Below are 19,836 nucleotides of genomic sequence, written 5' to 3' on the forward strand. Positions count from 1 at the left end.
TTTATAGGATCACAGAAATGAACACATCCTCAAAAGGATGCCTCATCCCAACTGCCATTTCTGCACCGACATCCTGGACAAAATAGTAATGGAAGAACACAACAGTCTGCGTAATCTGGCAGCATTACATTATAAATGATACAGCGTGATGGCAAGTCTTCTATCTGAGGGAATTAAACCATTTTTTTTAAAGAGTTACTTTTTTGAATATGAAGCTGGACAGGAGGTGAAGAATGCAGCTATCATTGGGGGGTCAGCTGTAATCCAGCTCTCTCTGTCACTACCTTCACACTAATGCAATGTTCTGAGATGTGTCAGTGTTTCCATGAAAAACTAAACACTGCATAAAGGGATGATGCGTAAGTCTGACTTAAAGGCCCACAATCCAGTTTACTTTTACATATTTGTTAGATAATTAAATCCACCAGACTGAAGCCACAGGTGAGGAATGAAAAACACATGACAGAGTGCTTTAATGAATTCATGAACACAATGTAAACACTGTGTATATTAATAATGTATATTGAGTCTTTAAGGAATCCGTCTGTGTACACATTAGGCTACATGCTTGCATCGAATCCGAGCCATCCAGTCATCTTAACCATCACCATGGAAACAGTGGACGTTCACTTCGCTTAGTAGGTCTGCACCTGCTTGTTTTCGGGGATTGGGTCTTTTTCACGTAACTGTTTAGGTGTACAGGAAAGACATCAGAGCGAGGGTTGTCGCTCTAATAGCAGTCTGACAGCTCGATGACCCAGTTCTGTTCGTGTTGATTTTCTGCACAGTTTGTTTAATTGTCATTCAGGCAGGTTGGGTGTGCGCGGCAGGTGTAAGTTTAAAGCAACGGCACAGAAATGTCTAACTCATGCTATGTGTAGTGATCTAAAATATCTTTAAGCGTATAGACACCCACTACTAAAAACAGATGTTTTGTAGCATGCTTGCATTTTATGTTTTAAAGTAATACATGCTATTAAACCATAGTTGCATGTTACAAGGAACATCAAAGCACCGGATGATCATGTGTTTGGAGTTAGGTGGATACATAGAAGCAGGATGCAGGATATTTGGTTGATCTAAAGCGGCCTACATGGGACCTCCATGCTGTTTGTGTCCCCTTACTGTATGTAGCTGCGAGGTGGCTTTATGTTTGTAAGAAATGTCATGTTAATTCATATGAGCGTGATGTTGAGGATCTCTGAAAGCAGACCACTTGCAGAGATCTACAGTGTGTAAATAATCAAATTCGCTTTCAAAATAAATGTAAAATAAAGTGCTGGGTTCCTCCTTCGTTTCCTCTCTACAGCTTTCTTACGTGTTGTTACCAAATGAGCAAGTATGGCTCCCTGAATTATGTCAGATTTAGAAAAGGAATGCTTACATTTCTTACACTTCTTAATAAAACAGTAAAACTTACCATAATCTACGAGTTATCAGAAAGAACAGTTCTTTGGTTCTTCACATTGCACAAAGAAGAGAGGGACGGACATTTACGAGGAGACAGCAGCAAACAGCACACATTAATCTACTACAGTATATTGCCTTACAGATGCAACTCCATCAAAAACTATGCCATACATACTAAATCTAAATGCAAAACTGTAAGATTAATACAATATATTTTTCTATTGTTTTAGAAAATATCTTAAAAATATAAATTATTTTCATTCTTCACCTTGTACGATACATTGTTTTTTGTTATATTCTGCTGTTTGCAGCTCATAAGCACTGTCAATGTATATCAAGTTCAGATGATCAGCTACGATAGGAATGATATCTCCTCTAAAACACCTTTGAGAAAGTTTATAAATAAAAGATTAGACTTTAGATTTTCTCCATATTCAAACTTTGATTTCAACAACACAAACAAGAATAAAGAGGTTTTTTCTGTGTTCATAATAAAACATTATAATATTTAAGGTGCTCTCTCTTGCTTGCGGTTGGGAACAAAAAAGTGAAATGTATGGATACAGCCTCACAGTGTCTCTCTGCGTGTTGTCTAAAAAGGTTTCCCGTGCAGTAAAAAATACGAGCGACATCAAACTCAGACTGAAATACGTGATCTCCATCAAGTTCACACTTAGAAGATCATGAACGCTACATCATAATTATTATACTCTATAGTATATTTATTTTCCGCCAGTCTTTCTGTCTCTCTCTTTTCACACAAACACAAAGGTTGAAGTTAAAGGAATCTAAATAAACATTTCCAACATACTTCTTCCTGCCAATTATATACTGTAAGCAATACATTCAAATGTAAGTTCCCCTTTCACACAACAACGTAGTTATTTGAATTATCTCAGCTGAATGACCTTCACGTTTTGATTTAATGCCCTTTGTTGTTTGCTACTGTTTGGACAGCTTCTGCTATTGTGGCTTTAAAGTGGTATGGTATGGATGTCAGAAAAATAGGATTTGCTTATAAAAATGATATCATATACTCTTACAACTAGGCTGGAATTATTATATAAGGATCTAAATTAAACACACATTTTTCTTGACATTTTAAAAGCTATTACAGTCCTCTCTTAAATAAGGTAAATCATTGAGTCCTTAGTGGGAAAAAGTTAAAGAGCAAAAAGCTAAACTCCTTCCCATTGTCCAAAACGATTTTCACGGGAGAAGAATTATATTGTTGTAATTATATAAATGTTCCTACAAATGTTTTCAGTGCCTTTCATATTTTTGGGAGTTTTCTGAGTTCACTGTGCTTCTTGTACTTCCATAGTGGCTTCCTCCTTCATGGTCTCTCACTTATTGTAAGCTTTAGAGTGGCTGTTCTCTCCCTGAAGTGGCTGTAGTTCCTGAGCCACATGGTTCTCCTGTCCTTCCAGCGGCAGTTTCCTGTTCCCCAGCCTCCTCTGCAGACCCTCCATATGGTTGGGACCTTGCTGGAAGCTGGAGTGATGGCTGGCTTTTTCCATGAGTCTTTGGGATGTGTTATTGCCTGAACCATCATGCATGTGCTCTTCCTCGTCTGTGTCAGCATCTATGAATGTATTGACGGATGCGTCGTGGAATGTGAAGAGGCTGTTGGGCAGTAAGTTCTCCGGGCTCTTGCTGGGAGTGCTGCTTCTGGCAGTTGTGTAGACGGACACCTCAGGGCTCTGGACTGACGAGCTGTCTGAGAAGGCCCCTGTCCCTGAATCCTCCCCAGCTCTGAAGTTAACATTGAGCGAGTGGCTTTTGAGCGGGTTGTTTGAGCGCAGATCTCTGGGCCTGTCAGAGTACGGACCCAGCTTGGTGCCTCGCCCTGTCACGGGGGTGGTTGTGCCCTGGGATTCTTCATGCTCATTCTCCAAGGTGGGCTCCAGTCTATGATTGGTGCTGACTCTACCTAGCATGCTTCTGATGGGGCTGTGTGAAAAACGAGAGCTTTCAGGGAAGTCAGTGGCGCAGGTGATGAAGCTGTCAATGCTGGACATGCTCCTCATGTCTGAAACTGTCTCTCTTTTGCTTGAGATGGCTTCAGCGGGGATGGTTCCCATCTCTAATTCAGCTCTCTGCCTAACTATTTTAGGCAGTGGGCCTTTTTTCTTTATGAGGTCGGGTTGTGTCGAGACCCCAGTCATCTTGTTGTACGTTTCCTCCAGTTTCTGTGCGCTAAGATGCTGAGGACTGCTTGACGGCTTGGCCTGCTCTTGGTAACTCGATTCGAGGGTCTTGGTGGGGTTGCGCGGGCTCATATGTGACTTGAGTTTAGGTGTCTCTGTTTCCAAACTAGGAGGAATGTGATTATCTTGTCCCTTCTCCTTATTTTCATCACTTTTTTCCACCATTATATCCACAAGCTCTACACTGCGGCTAAGTGCTTCTTTCATGTTCATAGAAATAATACTACCATTTCTCTTAGCCCTCTCCAGAGCCTCCCTTCTTTTAACGGCTTTCTCCTGCCTCTTTTGCTCCTTGTAGAACTCAGAGAAGTTATTCACGATAATGGGGATAGGCAGGGCTATCACCAGTACTCCAGCGATACAGCACAAACCCCCAACTATCTTTCCCAGCAGGGTTTTTGGGTAAATATCTCCATAGCCAACTGTTGTCATAGTAATGGTAGCCCACCAGAAGGAAGCTGGGATGCTTTTGAACTTGGTATCCTCTTCATCCTTTTCTGCAAAGAACACTAGACTGGAGAATATCATGATGCCCATGGCTAAGAAGAGAATAAGCAGGCCCAGCTCATTATAGCTCCTCTTGAGAGTAAATCCCAGAGATTGGAGACCTGTAGAGTGACGAGCCAGCTTCAAAATGCGCAAGATCCGCATGATCCGGAAAATCTGAACCACGCGACGAACGTTCTGAAATTGCAGCACACTCTTGTTGGATTCTGTCAGGAAGATGGTGACGTAGTAGGGCAAGATGGCCAGCAGGTCGATGATATTTAGAGGACCCTTAAAGAACTTCCACTTGCTTGGGGAGGAGATGAAGCGGAGCAGGTACTCCATGGTAAACCAGGCGATACACACAGCTTCCACATGGGCCAGTTGCGGGTTGTCTGTGGATTGACCAAACTCATCTGTGCCCTGCAGCTCTGGAAGGGTGTTCAGAGACAAGGCAATGGTAGACAACACAATGAAGAGGATGGAGATAATTGCCAGGACCTGGAAAACAAGACACAGAAGAAAACAACCATGAAACATACTGAAGAATACAGGAAAATGTCTGAGGCATGTACACCAGTGCTGTTTTCTTTATTTGGATCCTCATTAGCTGCAGCAAAGTTGGCAGGTACTCTTCCTGAGGTCCACACACAACAAAAATATTACAAATAAAACAAGACATGTAACAAAAGTCTTAATGGGAAGACGAACACAAGTTGAGGTAAGAAACACATCGTATTGCAATCGGATGTGTTTGGTCTATCAATTGTTCAGTTTGGTCAATTATCATTGGGGTTATTGCTTATATTTGGGAGTCTTTTAAAACTTGCCTCACTGAGTGCACCAATGTAAATGGATGGACATTTGTTTGACATGTCAATAGCTCTATGCCTAAAACGTCTGCATATTGCACCTGTTTTTAGTTTGAGTTTTAAATAGATAATCCCTATTCTCCTGCTTGGTAGTGTGATTACGTTGCACGTTAGCATGCTGAAGATAGCATTTAGCTCAAAGCACTGCTGTGCCTATGTCAGAGAGTTGCTAAATTGGCTGTAAACACTTTTGGATGGTAATCCCTAATTTATAAAGTTATTTTGAGGGTCACTTTCAAACACAGCTATAAAGGTTGAGGGTGTTGTGGTCAGGTGACAAGCAAAGTAGCCAATTTATTATGCATACTAACAATATATGGACAGTTTCAGACTAATAGCCTGTTCAGTCCAGTCTTTAAGCTTTGTGACCTGACTGAAACGATTGAAAGAAAAGATGAATGACTGCACTGAATGTGGAACAACTGTGAGCCATCTGTTTTGTGTTTGTGCGAGGGTCCTTCTCCCTACCTTGAGCCTGTTTTAACCAAACTTTAATCTTTCATTAAAAAGAATATTCACAACTACACCCACAACACACTCAGACTGCTTACTTTGCCTATTAACAATGTTCAATGTTAAGGCAGAACGTAACAGGGACCAGCGGAGCTAAAAGTAGCAGTTGCCCCTGAACTACATGCTGAAAGTTAATGTGCTCAATCAAAGTTAAATGAAAGTGCTTCCGCGATGTAAGATGGATTAGAGTTGAAACGTCACTTCAAGGTGTCAAGCCAGTGCAGTTCTATTGGTGACATTCCATTGGAGAACTGGAGGCCTTTTCTGATGAAATTTGGTCGCAGCCCATTGACTCTCTGGCTTTTCTCTATTCAGGAAATGTCATGTCAGCATTTCAAAGGAATGGGGTCAGAGCTAATGCCATCGCTGGGGAAGATGTTTGTTTTCTTTCTCTTCATGTTTTCACATGCATTATGGAGAGAGAAAGAGAGACAGTGAGTGAGGAAGAGGAGAGAGACAGTGAAAGATGGTTTTGATTCATTTTTAAAAACCCCCTTTAAAACCCTCTCTGTCTCTCCATTTAGTCTGATCAATACTTCAATGCCCAAAACTACAGGAAATTACAAAGCACACCATACATGGTCAGTGAGCCGACTGACAAACCTCTTAAGCGTTGAGTCACACACTAATGATGTAATCTTCTGAGCGCAACCAGTCTAGTCATAGTGCGAGGGATTAGGATGCAGCGTTGTGGATAGGTGTGCGTGTGCCACACCTATTATTCGCGTCCCAGAGCCGGGGTAAAATCCAACACAAGGTCACTGTGGAGTCTATGTCCCAGGCCAGCGGTGAGCAGGATTATTCCATCGCATCAATCAGCGGCCATAAGCTTCAATTAATCTTTACAGGTGACTGCTTTTACACCTTGGCCTTTGAGGGACTAAAGGCATAGAAGCGCTGCTGGGGTGGAGGTGCAAGAGGACAGGAAGGCAGAAAGACTAAAAAGATGTCAACTATAGTAGCCAAATAAATCAGCTGTGAATAAACAGTGGACCAAAGTTGTAACTCTTATGAAAGCGTTCACTAAAATAGCCTAACTCCTGGTATTGATCCCCTGAGGAATGGATGAAAGATCTTGAAGACAACTACTTCCAGCTAGTTGCAGTATGCACTATGTGAGTGATTTGGAGTATGTGGAGGTCAAATGATTAGACAACGTTAAATCCAGAGAGGTTGGGACAAGAAATGGCACCATGTGTGCGTTGATTTAGCAGCAACATTTCAAAAGACAGGAAAGACGTATTGTATAGGCTTATGAGCCTCAGATCTAAAACTGACCGTCCAGTGGAAACAACACTCATTAGATCAACTCTAATCCATCTTGACGCACTGACCTGCTCTGAGAGTCACTAATGGATCATTATAGCTGAATACAAGACAGCTTTGGAAACTTAACCTAGATGTGTGTGTGTGTGTGTGTGTGTGTGTGTGTGTGTGTGTGTGTGTGTGTGTGTGTGTGTGTGTGTGTGTGTGTGTGTGTGTGTGTGTGTGTGTGTGTGTGTGTGTGTGTGTGTGTGTGTGTGTGTGTGTGTGTGTGTGTGTGTGTGTGTGGAGAACAACTGAAGCATGACCAGCTCCCCCCTCCATCAAATGATCTCTCTCCCTCACCTTTTCCCCTCTCATCTCAGGCCTACTCCAAACCAGGGTCAGCCAGAGAGAGATTATGGAGGTGATCTCACCACAGAGACACAGGACAGTCAGAGTGAGAGAAACAAGTGTCGTCCGAGGACACTCTGCACACTGACACATCTGTGACACAGAGGGAATCTGGCAGACCCAGTCTGTAACTTGTGAGTTTTCTTGGTTAGCCAACGTGATGTGAGTGTTGGTGTATGATTAATGTCTGTGGGGGTGAGTTAAATTAAATTGAATGTCTTAATGTAGCTGCCAGACAGAGTAAAGCAGTAAGAGAAAGAATAGTACTGGCAGTGCATATAAAGGCAATAAAGCTAAAACGCCTTGGGGTGAATATATTTCACTCGGCAGTGGGGATGTTCAGACACAAATGCACTGCTAAGAATGATTATGGTTAGTGTTGGATTACCTCATTCCGTTTTAATGGCAAGACGTCACAACTCATCTATACACATAAACACACGCACACATTGATATTCACCTCCAGTTGAGTAATTAGCCCTAAACCAGAAGACTGAATATTTAATATCCCCTGAATTACAAGCTATCCTGTCCTGGAAAAGGCGAGTGTCAGTCGGTGCTCAGTGGGCCATGTCAGTGTGCAGATCCCCAGAGGAAGCCTAGTTTTCACAATATTTTCTCCAGACTGTTGGTCGTGCTTTATGCTCGATCAAAGGAGGGATAGACAGGGCAATAACAGTTTATATAAACACACAACAGGAGGTTCCTCTGAGAGGGGGCGCCCCTACAGGATAAGGTGTTCGTTCACCTGTGGACAGGTAGCGCTTGTTTGATGACATGTGTTCTGTAACAATTTAATGGAAAATGCATCCATTTGCGTAAGATATTTCACTCAAAGGCTCAAATATGAACCCGCTGAGGCATATTGAGAAAAAGTCAGGGGATCATCAAAGTCCCAAAGATGCCTCCTCTGGTTGCCATGAATGCACAACAATTTCAAGGCTGGTATTGCAAAAGATGTTGAGATATTTCTTTATTGATCAATGTGGTGGGCAAATAAACGTTCTTTTATGCTATGTCACATGTTGGTCAACATATGACTTAATACGCAGTTTCTCATGACTGAGATGACCTTTTGTATACCTTTATCAGTCTTATTCTGTCTGGGCTCTAACATGGCTGTCATTTCAGACCCTGATACTCACATTTGCCTGCCCTCCCATCCGTAGATTCACTTCACCCCGTCATCCTGTCCACTCACCTGTCCCCATTCCCTCATGAGCTCCCCAGTGTATTTACCTTCACTTCAACCAGTTTGCTGCCAGATTGTCTTTGGGCTGGGGCCTAATCTTTCCCCAGATAGGTTGTAGCAGTCTTTATCCCGCTAGTACCTATCTTTAACTAGTGTTTTGGCCTCAGCCTCTATTTTCAACTTGTATTGTTCCTATACAGCATGACTTTAACCTCACTCATGACTTTATAAATCTCCCAACCATTAATCTAACTTTAATTAATGCATCAACTCCAGCACTATGGGGTCTCGCTCTCAAAATAACTGATAATAAAAAACCTCATCAGGATGCTGACGTTATTAGTGTTGATTGTTTTGCTCGATAAAAGTTTCTGCCAAAATACTGTCATATTTGCTGTTCAGCGGTATAACAGATATCAACAACGTGCCAATATCACAACACTGAGCCAATTCCTTTTGGCAGAGATAGTAATGACTTCTAATCTTTGCTGAATTATATTGAGATTTACATCCTGAAATATTTTGCGACAGAGATGTCAAGAGACACCAGGGAGAAGAAGAAGAAGAAGACAATGGAGACAGCAGCCAGTAAAAAGAGAGGAAAGTTGCTGGAGTCATTAATGAAAACAGAATTACAACACACTGCTGACATTTCTGTCAAACGACATTATGGACAAAGGCATTGTGCGTGCCAGAAGAAATCTCTGTCTGGTATTTAAGGTGTTCCCTTGCGTCATGCTTTGTTAAATGATAAATCACTTCCCTCCTTATCGTAACTATATTTGGCCTCTTCACCGCCATGAGCAGATCAATGGAGGGATTATGTCCCACAGTGACTCACTCACTCTTTCTTATGTGGGCATGGTGAGTGCAAGGTGGCATCTCTAATCCTACTATTGTACTATTTCTTCTGTGATTTGTCAATAAATGTTTTCCGAGTGCTGGTAGCTGACCTTTCACCAGAGTCAGCTGTAGTTCCCTCTGTAGGATACACTGTCAATATTCTTTCCTTTAGCTAAGACGTCAATGGAAAAGACAGATGGAATTACGCTGCGTGATGATCTCCTTTTTGGAAAGTTCCACACAGGGACCGCTGTGCAGTCAAATGCATTCTCCCCTGCTGCCCTTTTAATAAAAAAGAAACGCTTAAATAGACATTTTCCTTCTTTTTCTGTGTAAAATGTTTAGGTTGCTAAAGTCTAGGGGTCACAGCATTGTTTATTTTTGTTTCTCCAAACAAATCTAATAGTCTCACTAACTGATGTTAATCTCCTAAACGAGTGACAGCCTTAACTCTTGAAACGCTAATACGAGAATGTAGACGTTACCAGTAAAACAACTGATGTCATGTCATAAGAGACGAAACAGATTTGAGTCAAGAGTCGTCAAGATTTGGCAAGACTCGACTTGCAGGCTTTTCAGGGTGCGAGCAGAGGGACATGACCTCTGAGATCAATGAGAGTTCAGCTCTCATAATGCTTCTTTTACTCGATACTGTAACATTTACCTCGTATCTATCCATTTATGTTATTTCTGGTTCAGTGACAATTCAATTTTTTGTATTTGCCAAACAAAAGGGAAAAGCCTGAAAGAGATCACATTTACGTGAAAACACGCCACCACACAGCAACAAGGAGACACAATAATCAATAAGGACAAAGAATAACAAGTGTTTGAATCATTAAAAAGCAATGGAAAGTTACATAAATGTCCCCAATGAAACTTTCCCATCTGTTTCTAACCCAGATAACGCATCTCCCAAATTAACAAGACCCCCTGTGTCCCACACAGATGTGCCCTCCGGCTCATCTGCCTCGCTTCACCTTGCCTGGCAACCTTTTCTGTCCCACCTTTGAGCCTAAAGCAGGGAGCATGTGCCGCGGAGGAGACAGGGAGATGGATCATTGAGCTTGAGGCTACGCACCGGATGTGTCCTCTCGGAGGTGTGAAGGTGGTGCTAAAAGACGAGGCACACATACGGAGGGCATCGTGTCTTCACTGATGAATGACCTTTTTTTGCCATTTGCTAAAAATGACATGATTGCTGATTTTAAGAGCTGGGGAAAACATTGAAATAACTAACCCCATGTGCATGTATTGGTATGTACAAAAAGACCTTGCATAAGTACCATGTGATTTTCCTTAAAGACTTGAAGTACTGTAAACCAGAATACAATACATAAGCACTTGAGTTTTCATAGTTTTCTAATTACGTTATACTTGTCTATACTTCCAGTCCATCACAACTCATAGAGAAATAGTGTGCTTTTATTTATTGACTACATTTATCTGGCTGCTTTTGTTACTTGTGACTCTTAAATATTTTCCCATGATGAGTTCATAAAATACATATTTGATTTTAAACCAACGGTTCCCACACATTTTGGCTTGTAACTCAAAAAAAGCGAGTGACTTCTAACTTTTTTTGCAATGGAGTATTTTAACAATGATACTTTTACCAAAGTAAAGGATATACATATTAGTCCCCCCCCCGCTCCAACCTGCACCCAAACTCATCATGAGGTAAAGGGCGAGGACTTGGCTGCCAGAGAGAAACTGAGTTAGGAGATTGCTCTCTTGGCGGATGACTAAATTGGACAACCTTGACTCTTAAACATCTGAAACCATGTGTTATCGGGCATAAATTGACAAATACATTTTGGATTATAAAGACAGATTCCCCCCCGTATAAGTAAGAGTATTAAATATTATATTAAAATACAAAAGTAAAATGTTCTCATGTGCGCTACACTGGGCCGCTACAGATCTCTCCCTTTCTCCATAAAGTTATTTAATAAGGCTTATGAATCAGTTGATCCAAGATTATGGCGTGATTTAATATCAGACCGGACGGACTGGCAGAGCAAAAGAGGCTTATAAAGATCCACATCAGATTATTGATTAAAAAGTAAAAAAGATTCCCTGATCCCCAGAAAGTCATCCTCATCCATTCCTGCAGTAATCTATTTTCCTCATTTGTTGAAAATGTATTTCAGTATCTGCAGATTGAGTCATATTTCAGTATGTGAATATTAGACGGATATGTAGATTATACTTGTTTTATTTTATAATTGGTACTAGTCTAAAATGTGAGGTGCAAAATATATGAACATCATTCTAGATTTGGCTTGTATGAATTTGTGATGTTTTGTAAGAGTCCTTTCATAATAAATATTTACTGAAAATAAATGAAATTACATTTTTAGAAAAAGAGTAAACACTGACTATTTTCTAAAAAAGAGCAGATTTCCATGGAGTTCTTTCTAACAGCAGTCTGTTTGTGTAAGTATGCTGTGAGAACGCTACACTAAGGAGAGTCTCCTCCAGGCTGCAAGAATAAAACCCCTCACAGCCCCCATGGCTGAGCCTACTGATGAAATAGCATCTATAGCATCTCTGATCCTGAGATGTTCAATCTTGATATACAGTGGGAGTTTTTATGTGGGCCTGAATGCAGCACACTGGAAAGACTCATGGTTCACAGCACAATCTCATCTCCACTCAGCGAAGACACATCACACCCAGTTGAAAATGACAAGTACTCAAAAGTTGCCTTTGTTCTAAACACTTGTTTTGTGCAGGCTGGAGCTGCAGCTGTCTCTTGTTGCTATGGTCTTTGCTTGCTCTGAAACTGGCAGCCCTGTTGACAGGCAAATGCAACAGACAAAGAAGAAGAAATGAACAGAACATATCATGCTGCATCACCAATGGACCATTTGGCAGCATAGTGCACAACAAAATCATTGTTTTATGTTTCAGGTTTTTTATTTGGCTTGTTCAATACAAAGGAGGATAAGAGCCAGTAGAGAAAGGTGCCGGATCTGATTGTAGTTATGGTAAGAAATCAACATGAGGAGACAGACAGGCCCAAAGAGAAGCAAGGGCCCTGAGACTCTGCTATCTTAAATGCAGATTATGAACAGAATGCAAACAAAGACCCTGAGATTACATCAGACATGGAAGTCACGACCTCTGTCAGAGAAAGGGATTTATGCGAAATGATTGAGTGACCTCCAGTGAAAGCTTTGTAAGTTAGTCACATTAGATCAGAAATCAATAAATCATTCCGATGAAGAGGGATATCTGTTTTCTGGCTTTAAATCCTGCTATTTACCCGCCCGCTATCTCCATGGCTAGAAAAAGCCAAGCTTCATATAGTAGGATCTCCGACCTGAAGCTCGATACGGGCCTGGGTCTAGCAGCTGACACACAGGCTGATGAGATGCCTTTACTGATCTGGTGTCTGCTGACAGCTAAGTAACGTTCAATAAGTTCCCTGTCTCAGGTCCCACTGTCGTGTTCAGTGTTTACCCTAAAGGGCAGATGTGATGGGCTCCTGTGACATGATAAGGTGTCAGCACTGAGTGCAGAGAGTTACCTGCTTACAGTGAACACCACGTGAAACAGGAGAGGCCTTAGTGCTACCAATTATCCTATTACAGTCTCAGAGCTGGACATTTGATGACAAGTACGATGCTCAGGTGTGATCAGATTAACAGGCACTGTAAGTTATTTTAGAGGAATGGCATTTTTGGGAAATTATTCTGTTTCTCGCTAGAGTGAAAAAGCTGGGCTGAATGTTGTAATATGAAGCTACAGCCAGGATACAGTTGCAGCATGATTAAAGGATTAAAGAGGATGTTTCTATTCTTTATGCTTTGCTAACCGGCTGAAATGGCCGTATCAACCGTCCCGTTTAACTCTCAAAAAGAAAGCATGCACTTATAGACTTGTGTCTTTTACAAGCTAAGGGGGCAATAGCTATAGAATGGAAAAATGTGAACAAACCAAGTAAGAATACATATATTAAGGATCCGTCAGCATGTGTTGCTTTAGAAAAACATACATTACTAAAGGAAAGCTGGCAGTTTTTGAAAATATCTGGGGGTGCTCCATGGAGTTTTTGAAAAAGAATGTTGGTAATGATCAATAAAACCAAAGACAGGGGCGGGGAGGGGGGCAACGGGAATAAGATGTAGTAGCTCACGTCATATTTTTTCTGATATCTTGACGATTTCTGTACTTCGTTATCCCTGTATCATCTGTATACCTGTGTTTATTTACAAGACTAATCATTTGATTGTACACTGTATCTGCCTCCTAGACTGACCGTTTTATGTGTGTGTAATGTTCGTCATATTTTAAAACTTCAATTAAAATATTGTTAAAAAAATAAAAATAAAAAAAACTCTCAAAAAGAAAGCAAGATGTCAAACTACATCATGATGGCTGACAGCTGTGTCGTCTGAACTTTAAGGAAACATTATTTGTACTTCAGTGTCATCCTTCACACATTGTTCTTGAGCTTTACTGACATTGTCCATCACTGCAGCAGAGAAACTCTGGCCTGTCACATTCCACTTGTCTGTGTGTACACTCAGAATTGCTAAGGCAACAAAACTGAAATGATCTTAAGTGGTCCCATTGTGCCAAGCCCACCACTCAGTGTAGCCATGACAACACATTCACCAGGTTGCAATTGAAGAAAATGCAGCACCGGCCGGCTGTCTGTCAAAATCTCCTTTCCTTCACTGTGAAGTCTCGCTTAATGTATATGTCGGTCCCCTGTCTGTCTGAAAAGGAAGATATTTTTAGTTCCTGGTAATGGCAGATGGCCCTAGCACCGTGCTCCATTCAGCATCGTCAGCTTCACATAAAAGAACCTGTTATAAAAATCAGTATGCACAGAGAAAGAAATGCCCCACAGTCTTGTTTCAGCTGGCAGAGCACTACATAACTCGGTGTTGCAGCACGGCAACTTTAGGAGTAGTTATATTTATTTATTTCAACATTAAATAACCCAAAAGTGATAAATGGGCTCAAAGTAGGGCTGCTCAATTAATCGCATTTTAATCGCAATTACGATTTTGGCTTGCAACGATTATGAAAACAACATAATCGAAATAAAACGATTGTTTTTTTTTGTTTTTTTTTTCAGTTCAATTATACTTAAAGTTCAGGGTAATCAACTGTTAAAAACATACTGTTCACATTTTTTTTTCAATAAATTAAATTTTTTTTCAAAGTAAATGGATAATTGTTTTTAATAATCGCGATATAAATTATTGACCCAAATAATCGAGATTAGGATTTTTGCCATAATCGAGCAGCCCTAGCTCAAAGTATCCATACACATTTGACCTTTTTTGCTAAGGAAGTGTAAGGACTGCTGTTTACTGAGTTTCCTCCTAAAAGATTCAGGAGGAGTGGAAGTGCAGACCAAATAACTTCCTGGCTGACCACTGAGTGACAACCATCTGTGTGTGTGTGTGTGTGTGTGTGTGTGTGTGTGTGTGTGTTATGTCAACTACATCAGTGTCAGATGAATGTATCCCGGCCCAACTCTTTTCTGTCCAGCTGCAGTGCACTCTGGAGGCCGGGGCACTCGACACACCGCTCGTCCTCAGTGGTGTAGCGAGGTCAGAGATACATAATGCAGAGAGAGACCAAGAGAGAAAAGATGTTTTAAGTGAAGCATATAGTGTATAATGTATGCAGCTGGGCTGTACTGGCTCTAATGGGCCCTAAGGCAACAGGCAGAATTAGAAAACTTTAGAAGTGACGTATTTTCTTAAAAACCTAAATGAAATGTTTTATATATGTAGTAGTGGGTGATGGTGAGAATAAAAGGAAAGAAAGAAAGAAAGAAAGAATGAAAGAGAGTGAGAGGCTGACATTTACAGCAAGAACAGTTGAGAGCGATCTAACCTTTAAAAAATGAACATTCACTCTGAGCTTAAAGGCCTGAGATACAAAAATAAAACCTTCATTCCAGCTGACGTTGAGATGAAGCCTTTCAATGCAGGTTACAATTAACAAAGGGCAGAAACGAAACAAACTAGTTAACTATACATCACACTGTCTGTTTGTGTTTACAGTGAAATGTGAAATTTTTGGGAGTACATCGCGGCCATGGGGCCTTTCAGTCATGCTGTAATGAGAGTGGAGAGGGATTGTAAGGTGACAGAAAAGTCATCCCAGCTGTCAGTCACAACATATGGCAAATGTAAACAATAGCAGGCTGCTGCACGCAATCTGAGTAAAGACAGATCGAGGATTTGCACACTGGGGATCAAAAACAGGGTGTGCTGCAGAATGCAGTGGGATTAGTTGTCATGTTGGAGGGGAGAAGAAAAAAAACAAGCTTATCGTCTCTGCCTCTTTCAAATCTTCTTTCACCTCTCTTTCTCACACATCCACATTCACACTTACGCAAACACACACATGGTACAGGCAGGAAGCTGCACGGGTGTCTGCAGATCTCCTCAAGGGGAGACTGCAGCAGGGTGGTGTACAGCTCAGCTGATTGTTGCCATGGTGATGTAAGAATTTTTAGTATTTGCATAACAGATGCAGAAAGGCATTCACAAAAACAGGACACAGAAAACAGAGTCCAGGGGATACGTGATCGTACTGAGCCATACAGTGGATAACATCAGTTCATTTCATTTCTCGTAGCACTGAAAGGTAAGTGAGGTAGACTCAACCAGCGGGAAGCCTCAAGAAATCAATGCAGCCGCATCATTTCATCCTAAAGAAAAAACCACACAGTTTATTTATCAGGCTGCTTCCTCTTTGTTCTTTGACACTCCTTCCTTCACACTCCACCTAACCGCCATTAACATAGTAAAAACATTTCTGATCCAACTTTACTCAGTTGAGCTTCTCAAATATGAGGAACTGCTCCTTTCTTAATGCGATGTCGAATGATATGTTTTGGGGTTTTGAGCTGCAAACAAAACAATACAGATGAAGGTGTCACCTTGTGAAGGGCATTTTCTTCTATTGCTATTTTCTTCTATTTTATAGACTAAACATTTTATTTAAAATAATGACACACACAGAAATGTAGATTCATATATGCCTCGGAAATTAAGTTTGTTTTGGTGTGAGCTACAACAGTCCAACTACAATTACAATTACAATTACCACTACTTCTATTAGAGAAGGTCAAGTTATCAAAATGTTTTGTATGCCCCTAAATAATAGTTAACCGTGTCAAAGACCTTCATGGTGCCTGTGTCATGCGAGCAATAATGGATAAAGACTGTCAAATCCAGACCCTCAATTATAGGAAAAACCAACCCTAAAATATAAAGTGCCTTTGAGAGAGCCAATCTTCCAGGATGGCAACCAAGCCTTTAGCTGACCCTTTTAAAAACATTGTTGGCATTTCCTCCGACGATCACACACAATAATCCAATCACCTCTGTTTTAGTGAGACGATTGAATCAAACAGCCCATTTTTAAGAGCAAGGCTTACAGCTGTAAGGGTGTAATTATGTGCTCTCTGCGTCCAGACTAAATCTTGCTTTCATAATACTGCTGGAATGAGAAATGTCTGCAGATCGTCAGCAGCTGGCACAAAGCACACAGACGAGAGCAGACTGCTGATTTCCGGTCAACAATGACCGAACAATCCAGTTGTAAATTGAGAGTGAGAGTGACAATGATTTGCAAGTGGAACAAATTCTGAATTATAGACGGATGTTTTTAATATTGCTGCCCTCCTCGGGGTCCTGCAGAGACATTAGGCAGAGAGAGGGAAAGAAAAGTCTGGTCGGAGCAATCCAAATGTGCCAGACAAAGTCGTGATTCAAAAGCCACTCTCACTCTAGTTTCCCAGGCATGGAGCTCAAGTGGAGGGCTTCACTCTATGAGAAAAAGGCTAAACACATGTCAGACGGGTGCTTGATGCTCCCCATACTACCTGTATCCATCCAGGCTTTCTGTAAACTGTCCGACAGTCAGGCACGCTGGCTCGGCCAATCACTGCCATACATGGAGATCCTGACCCCAGATAAAAACACTCTTCTCCCGACGCTTTTCCTGACCCGAGGTGCTCTCCTTAATGGGATTAGCTCCATTATCATCCATTTGAGATGATGTTTACCAGTGTCCATTTCAGATCTTTATTTTGAGTAAACAGATGATTCCGTGTCCAATGGGCAGCCACAGTGTTTTCCTTTACGAAACAAATCAATCAGGTAGCTGTTTAACTTTGCAGCTGTTATCCTTCCTCCTAATCTGCCTCTTCTGCTGCTACAGTAGCTCAGCTGGTGACCTACCCTCATTCTGTATTGTTCAATGTTCCAAAAAGAAGCTTTATGATGTGCTGCCGTTTACAGATAATACCTTCCCCTGTTCTGCTGCCGTGCCGCGATTCTTTGATATCACAAAAGTGTGTAAGTGAAAAGACAATTAACCTGGGATCAATAAAGAGTAACCTTTGCATTTTGGATCCTTTTGGGACATTTATTTCCTACAGAAGATGATGAGAGAAGCTGTAGCTGACATCTCACTCCAAACGTATGCACAGTACATTTCTCTATGACCTTTAAACCACATCCTTTTTGACATTATTCCCAAATAAGATCTCTCAGAGTGAGAGATCACACTAAGATTAAAAAGCAAATCCGTAGAGACTTAGCAATGCTGTTGCTGCTATTATCTACAGAGGCACACTTTCAATGGGATAGCCCCTGGGATTTCCGTCTTACACTGATTTTGATCTGGGCAGAGGGTTGATGAAAAGGTGATCTCTTCTCCTTCCCTCAAAGCTCTGTCCTGCAACAAACCCACTGTGAGGACCACAAGAGAACGTGCATTACATAAAGGCACAAAATGTCGTCATCACCAGTTTCTCTTAGATTGGAAGACAGAAACATTATCTGTCAATGTTATTCACAGGACAAATTAACTCAACATGTAACACAAAGTATGTTCCATTATACTTAGTGTATTTTTATGGCAAGAAGCAAGCGTACGGCAAAGCGCTATGCATGGAGCTGTTCTTATAGTGGACTGTTTTTTTAATCCTTTCCCAAAAAGTCTCAGGAAGGAATTCAACTGTTTATCTTTGTCTGGCTAACTAATTCAGTCTACATTTTTTTTAAATGTCAAAAATATTAAGAAACGGAGCACCACTTAAAGGACAACTACATTTGTTTTGTGGTTTTATAATATAAAAAATTCCAGCTCACTTTCCGCACATCCACTCTGCTCACTGTGTCAAGAGGTTTACACAATTATTTAGATTAGCCTCAGTCTTTTAGCAGAACATAATGTAGCGAGCCATCAATTTAATATTAAACAGTCATTCAAAACATCCCTGGAGATGCTGTTTTAACCCGTTAATCCAGATGGCTGAACTTGGCATAGCTGACTCCGAAAGTTGTCATTTCAGAATCAGCGGTCGGCAGCTAGAAATAAGGAGCCTTCATCAACTTCTGTTGAAAGATTCAAGTAGTAAAGCTGCTACGTAATTATTATAAACTGAATGTGTGTTGTGCTGGAAAGAACAAAAAGCCTGAGAAGTGTGACAGCTGTTGCCAGGGTTTAGAAAACAATGAACATCACTGCGCACTGTCTCACTCCCCAGCCTCGGCGGCCCCTCGTCACACTGATAGTCTTCCCAAAGGGTCCCAGAAGAGTGTGTGTTTCTGTCCTCAGAGAGCTGCACATGGAAACCCAAATGTGTTAATGTAATGACTAGGGAGTCAAATTACCCACAGATCCCTAACCCTTTCAATTTACATCATGCTGCTCAGTTTACACAAGACCCATCGTCTCTCAGCTTCTGTTCTCCTGGGAGATGGAGCTGGCTGAGGTGCTTTGAGAGATGGATGTCGCACGCAAAAGGAGGCAGCCACATGATGCATTTAAAACTAATATGAGCTTGAACAGTCAGCTTTAGATGTATCTCATGGGCCAGTTCTGTGCATTGCCATATCAATAATAATAAACAATAACTGTAATTGTGGACAAGAGATAGCAAGGTAAGAAAGGATTGATGGAGGTATCGAGCAATCCCAACTCACTTTGAACAGAAGGGTAGAACAGGGTTGGTAGTAACATTTATTAAAAGCATGCTTACCTAGAGGGTGCATTCAGTTTGTATTTTAGGTTGATAATGAAACTTTGGGGTCAGAGGACCCCAACAATGTCATTTCAAGAGTATCCCATTTGACATTGTGAGAGGAATCTTAGTGTGTTGATCCAGCTATCTGTTTCTCTTCTAGGATTTGACCCAACTGAATCTTTATAGGTAAGTTATTGCCTATAAAACGTGTGATTGCTGTATGAAAGCAGAGTTTTCCCCCATTCAAATAAAGACAAGCATGGAACACGGTTGTCAGAAGTGCACAGGACATTTTAAAACGTCCATATCTTATGAACAGATTTTGCCTAAGGAGAGTTATGTCCTTTCCTTCTTTCTGACACATTAGGTTTCCAATCTCCACTTAAATCTATTAATACAGTTTTTGAGGGCTTCAAATTATGATCAAGTTCTCTTGTCTCTATGCCCACAGCATTTTATGACCTTCACCCTGAAACCCGCTCCCTCTCTTTTCCTGCTTGGCTCACTTAACAAACATACCTATATATCTCCATGGCCTAAATCTCACACCAGACAGACGTAAGGAAATGTGCCTGTGATTGGTGTCTGGTAGGTGGAGGGAGGAACAGAGAAATGAGAGCAGCGAGTAGGCTGAGG

The 19,836-nt window shown here is 41.2% G+C and overlaps 1 protein-coding gene across 1 annotated transcript in view; it reads right to left on the reverse strand.

Annotated features, from left to right (window-relative positions):
* Positions 1-2,111: 2,111 nt before the first annotated feature.
* The window catches only part of LOC117446181 (potassium voltage-gated channel subfamily B member 1-like), a 37,481-nt gene continuing 19,756 nt past the window's right edge, over positions 2,112-19,836 (reverse strand). Inside the window, exon 2 of the mRNA XM_034082201.2 lies at positions 2,112-4,607. Coding sequence (XP_033938092.1) covers positions 2,757-4,607 — 1,851 coding nt within the window. The 3' untranslated portion in view covers positions 2,112-2,756. The remainder of the gene's footprint in view (positions 4,608-19,836) is intronic.

The sequence above is a fragment of the Pseudochaenichthys georgianus genome, chromosome 5, assembly GCF_902827115.2.
Source record: "Pseudochaenichthys georgianus chromosome 5, fPseGeo1.2, whole genome shotgun sequence".
Taxonomy (NCBI): Eukaryota; Metazoa; Chordata; class Actinopteri; order Perciformes; family Channichthyidae; genus Pseudochaenichthys; species Pseudochaenichthys georgianus.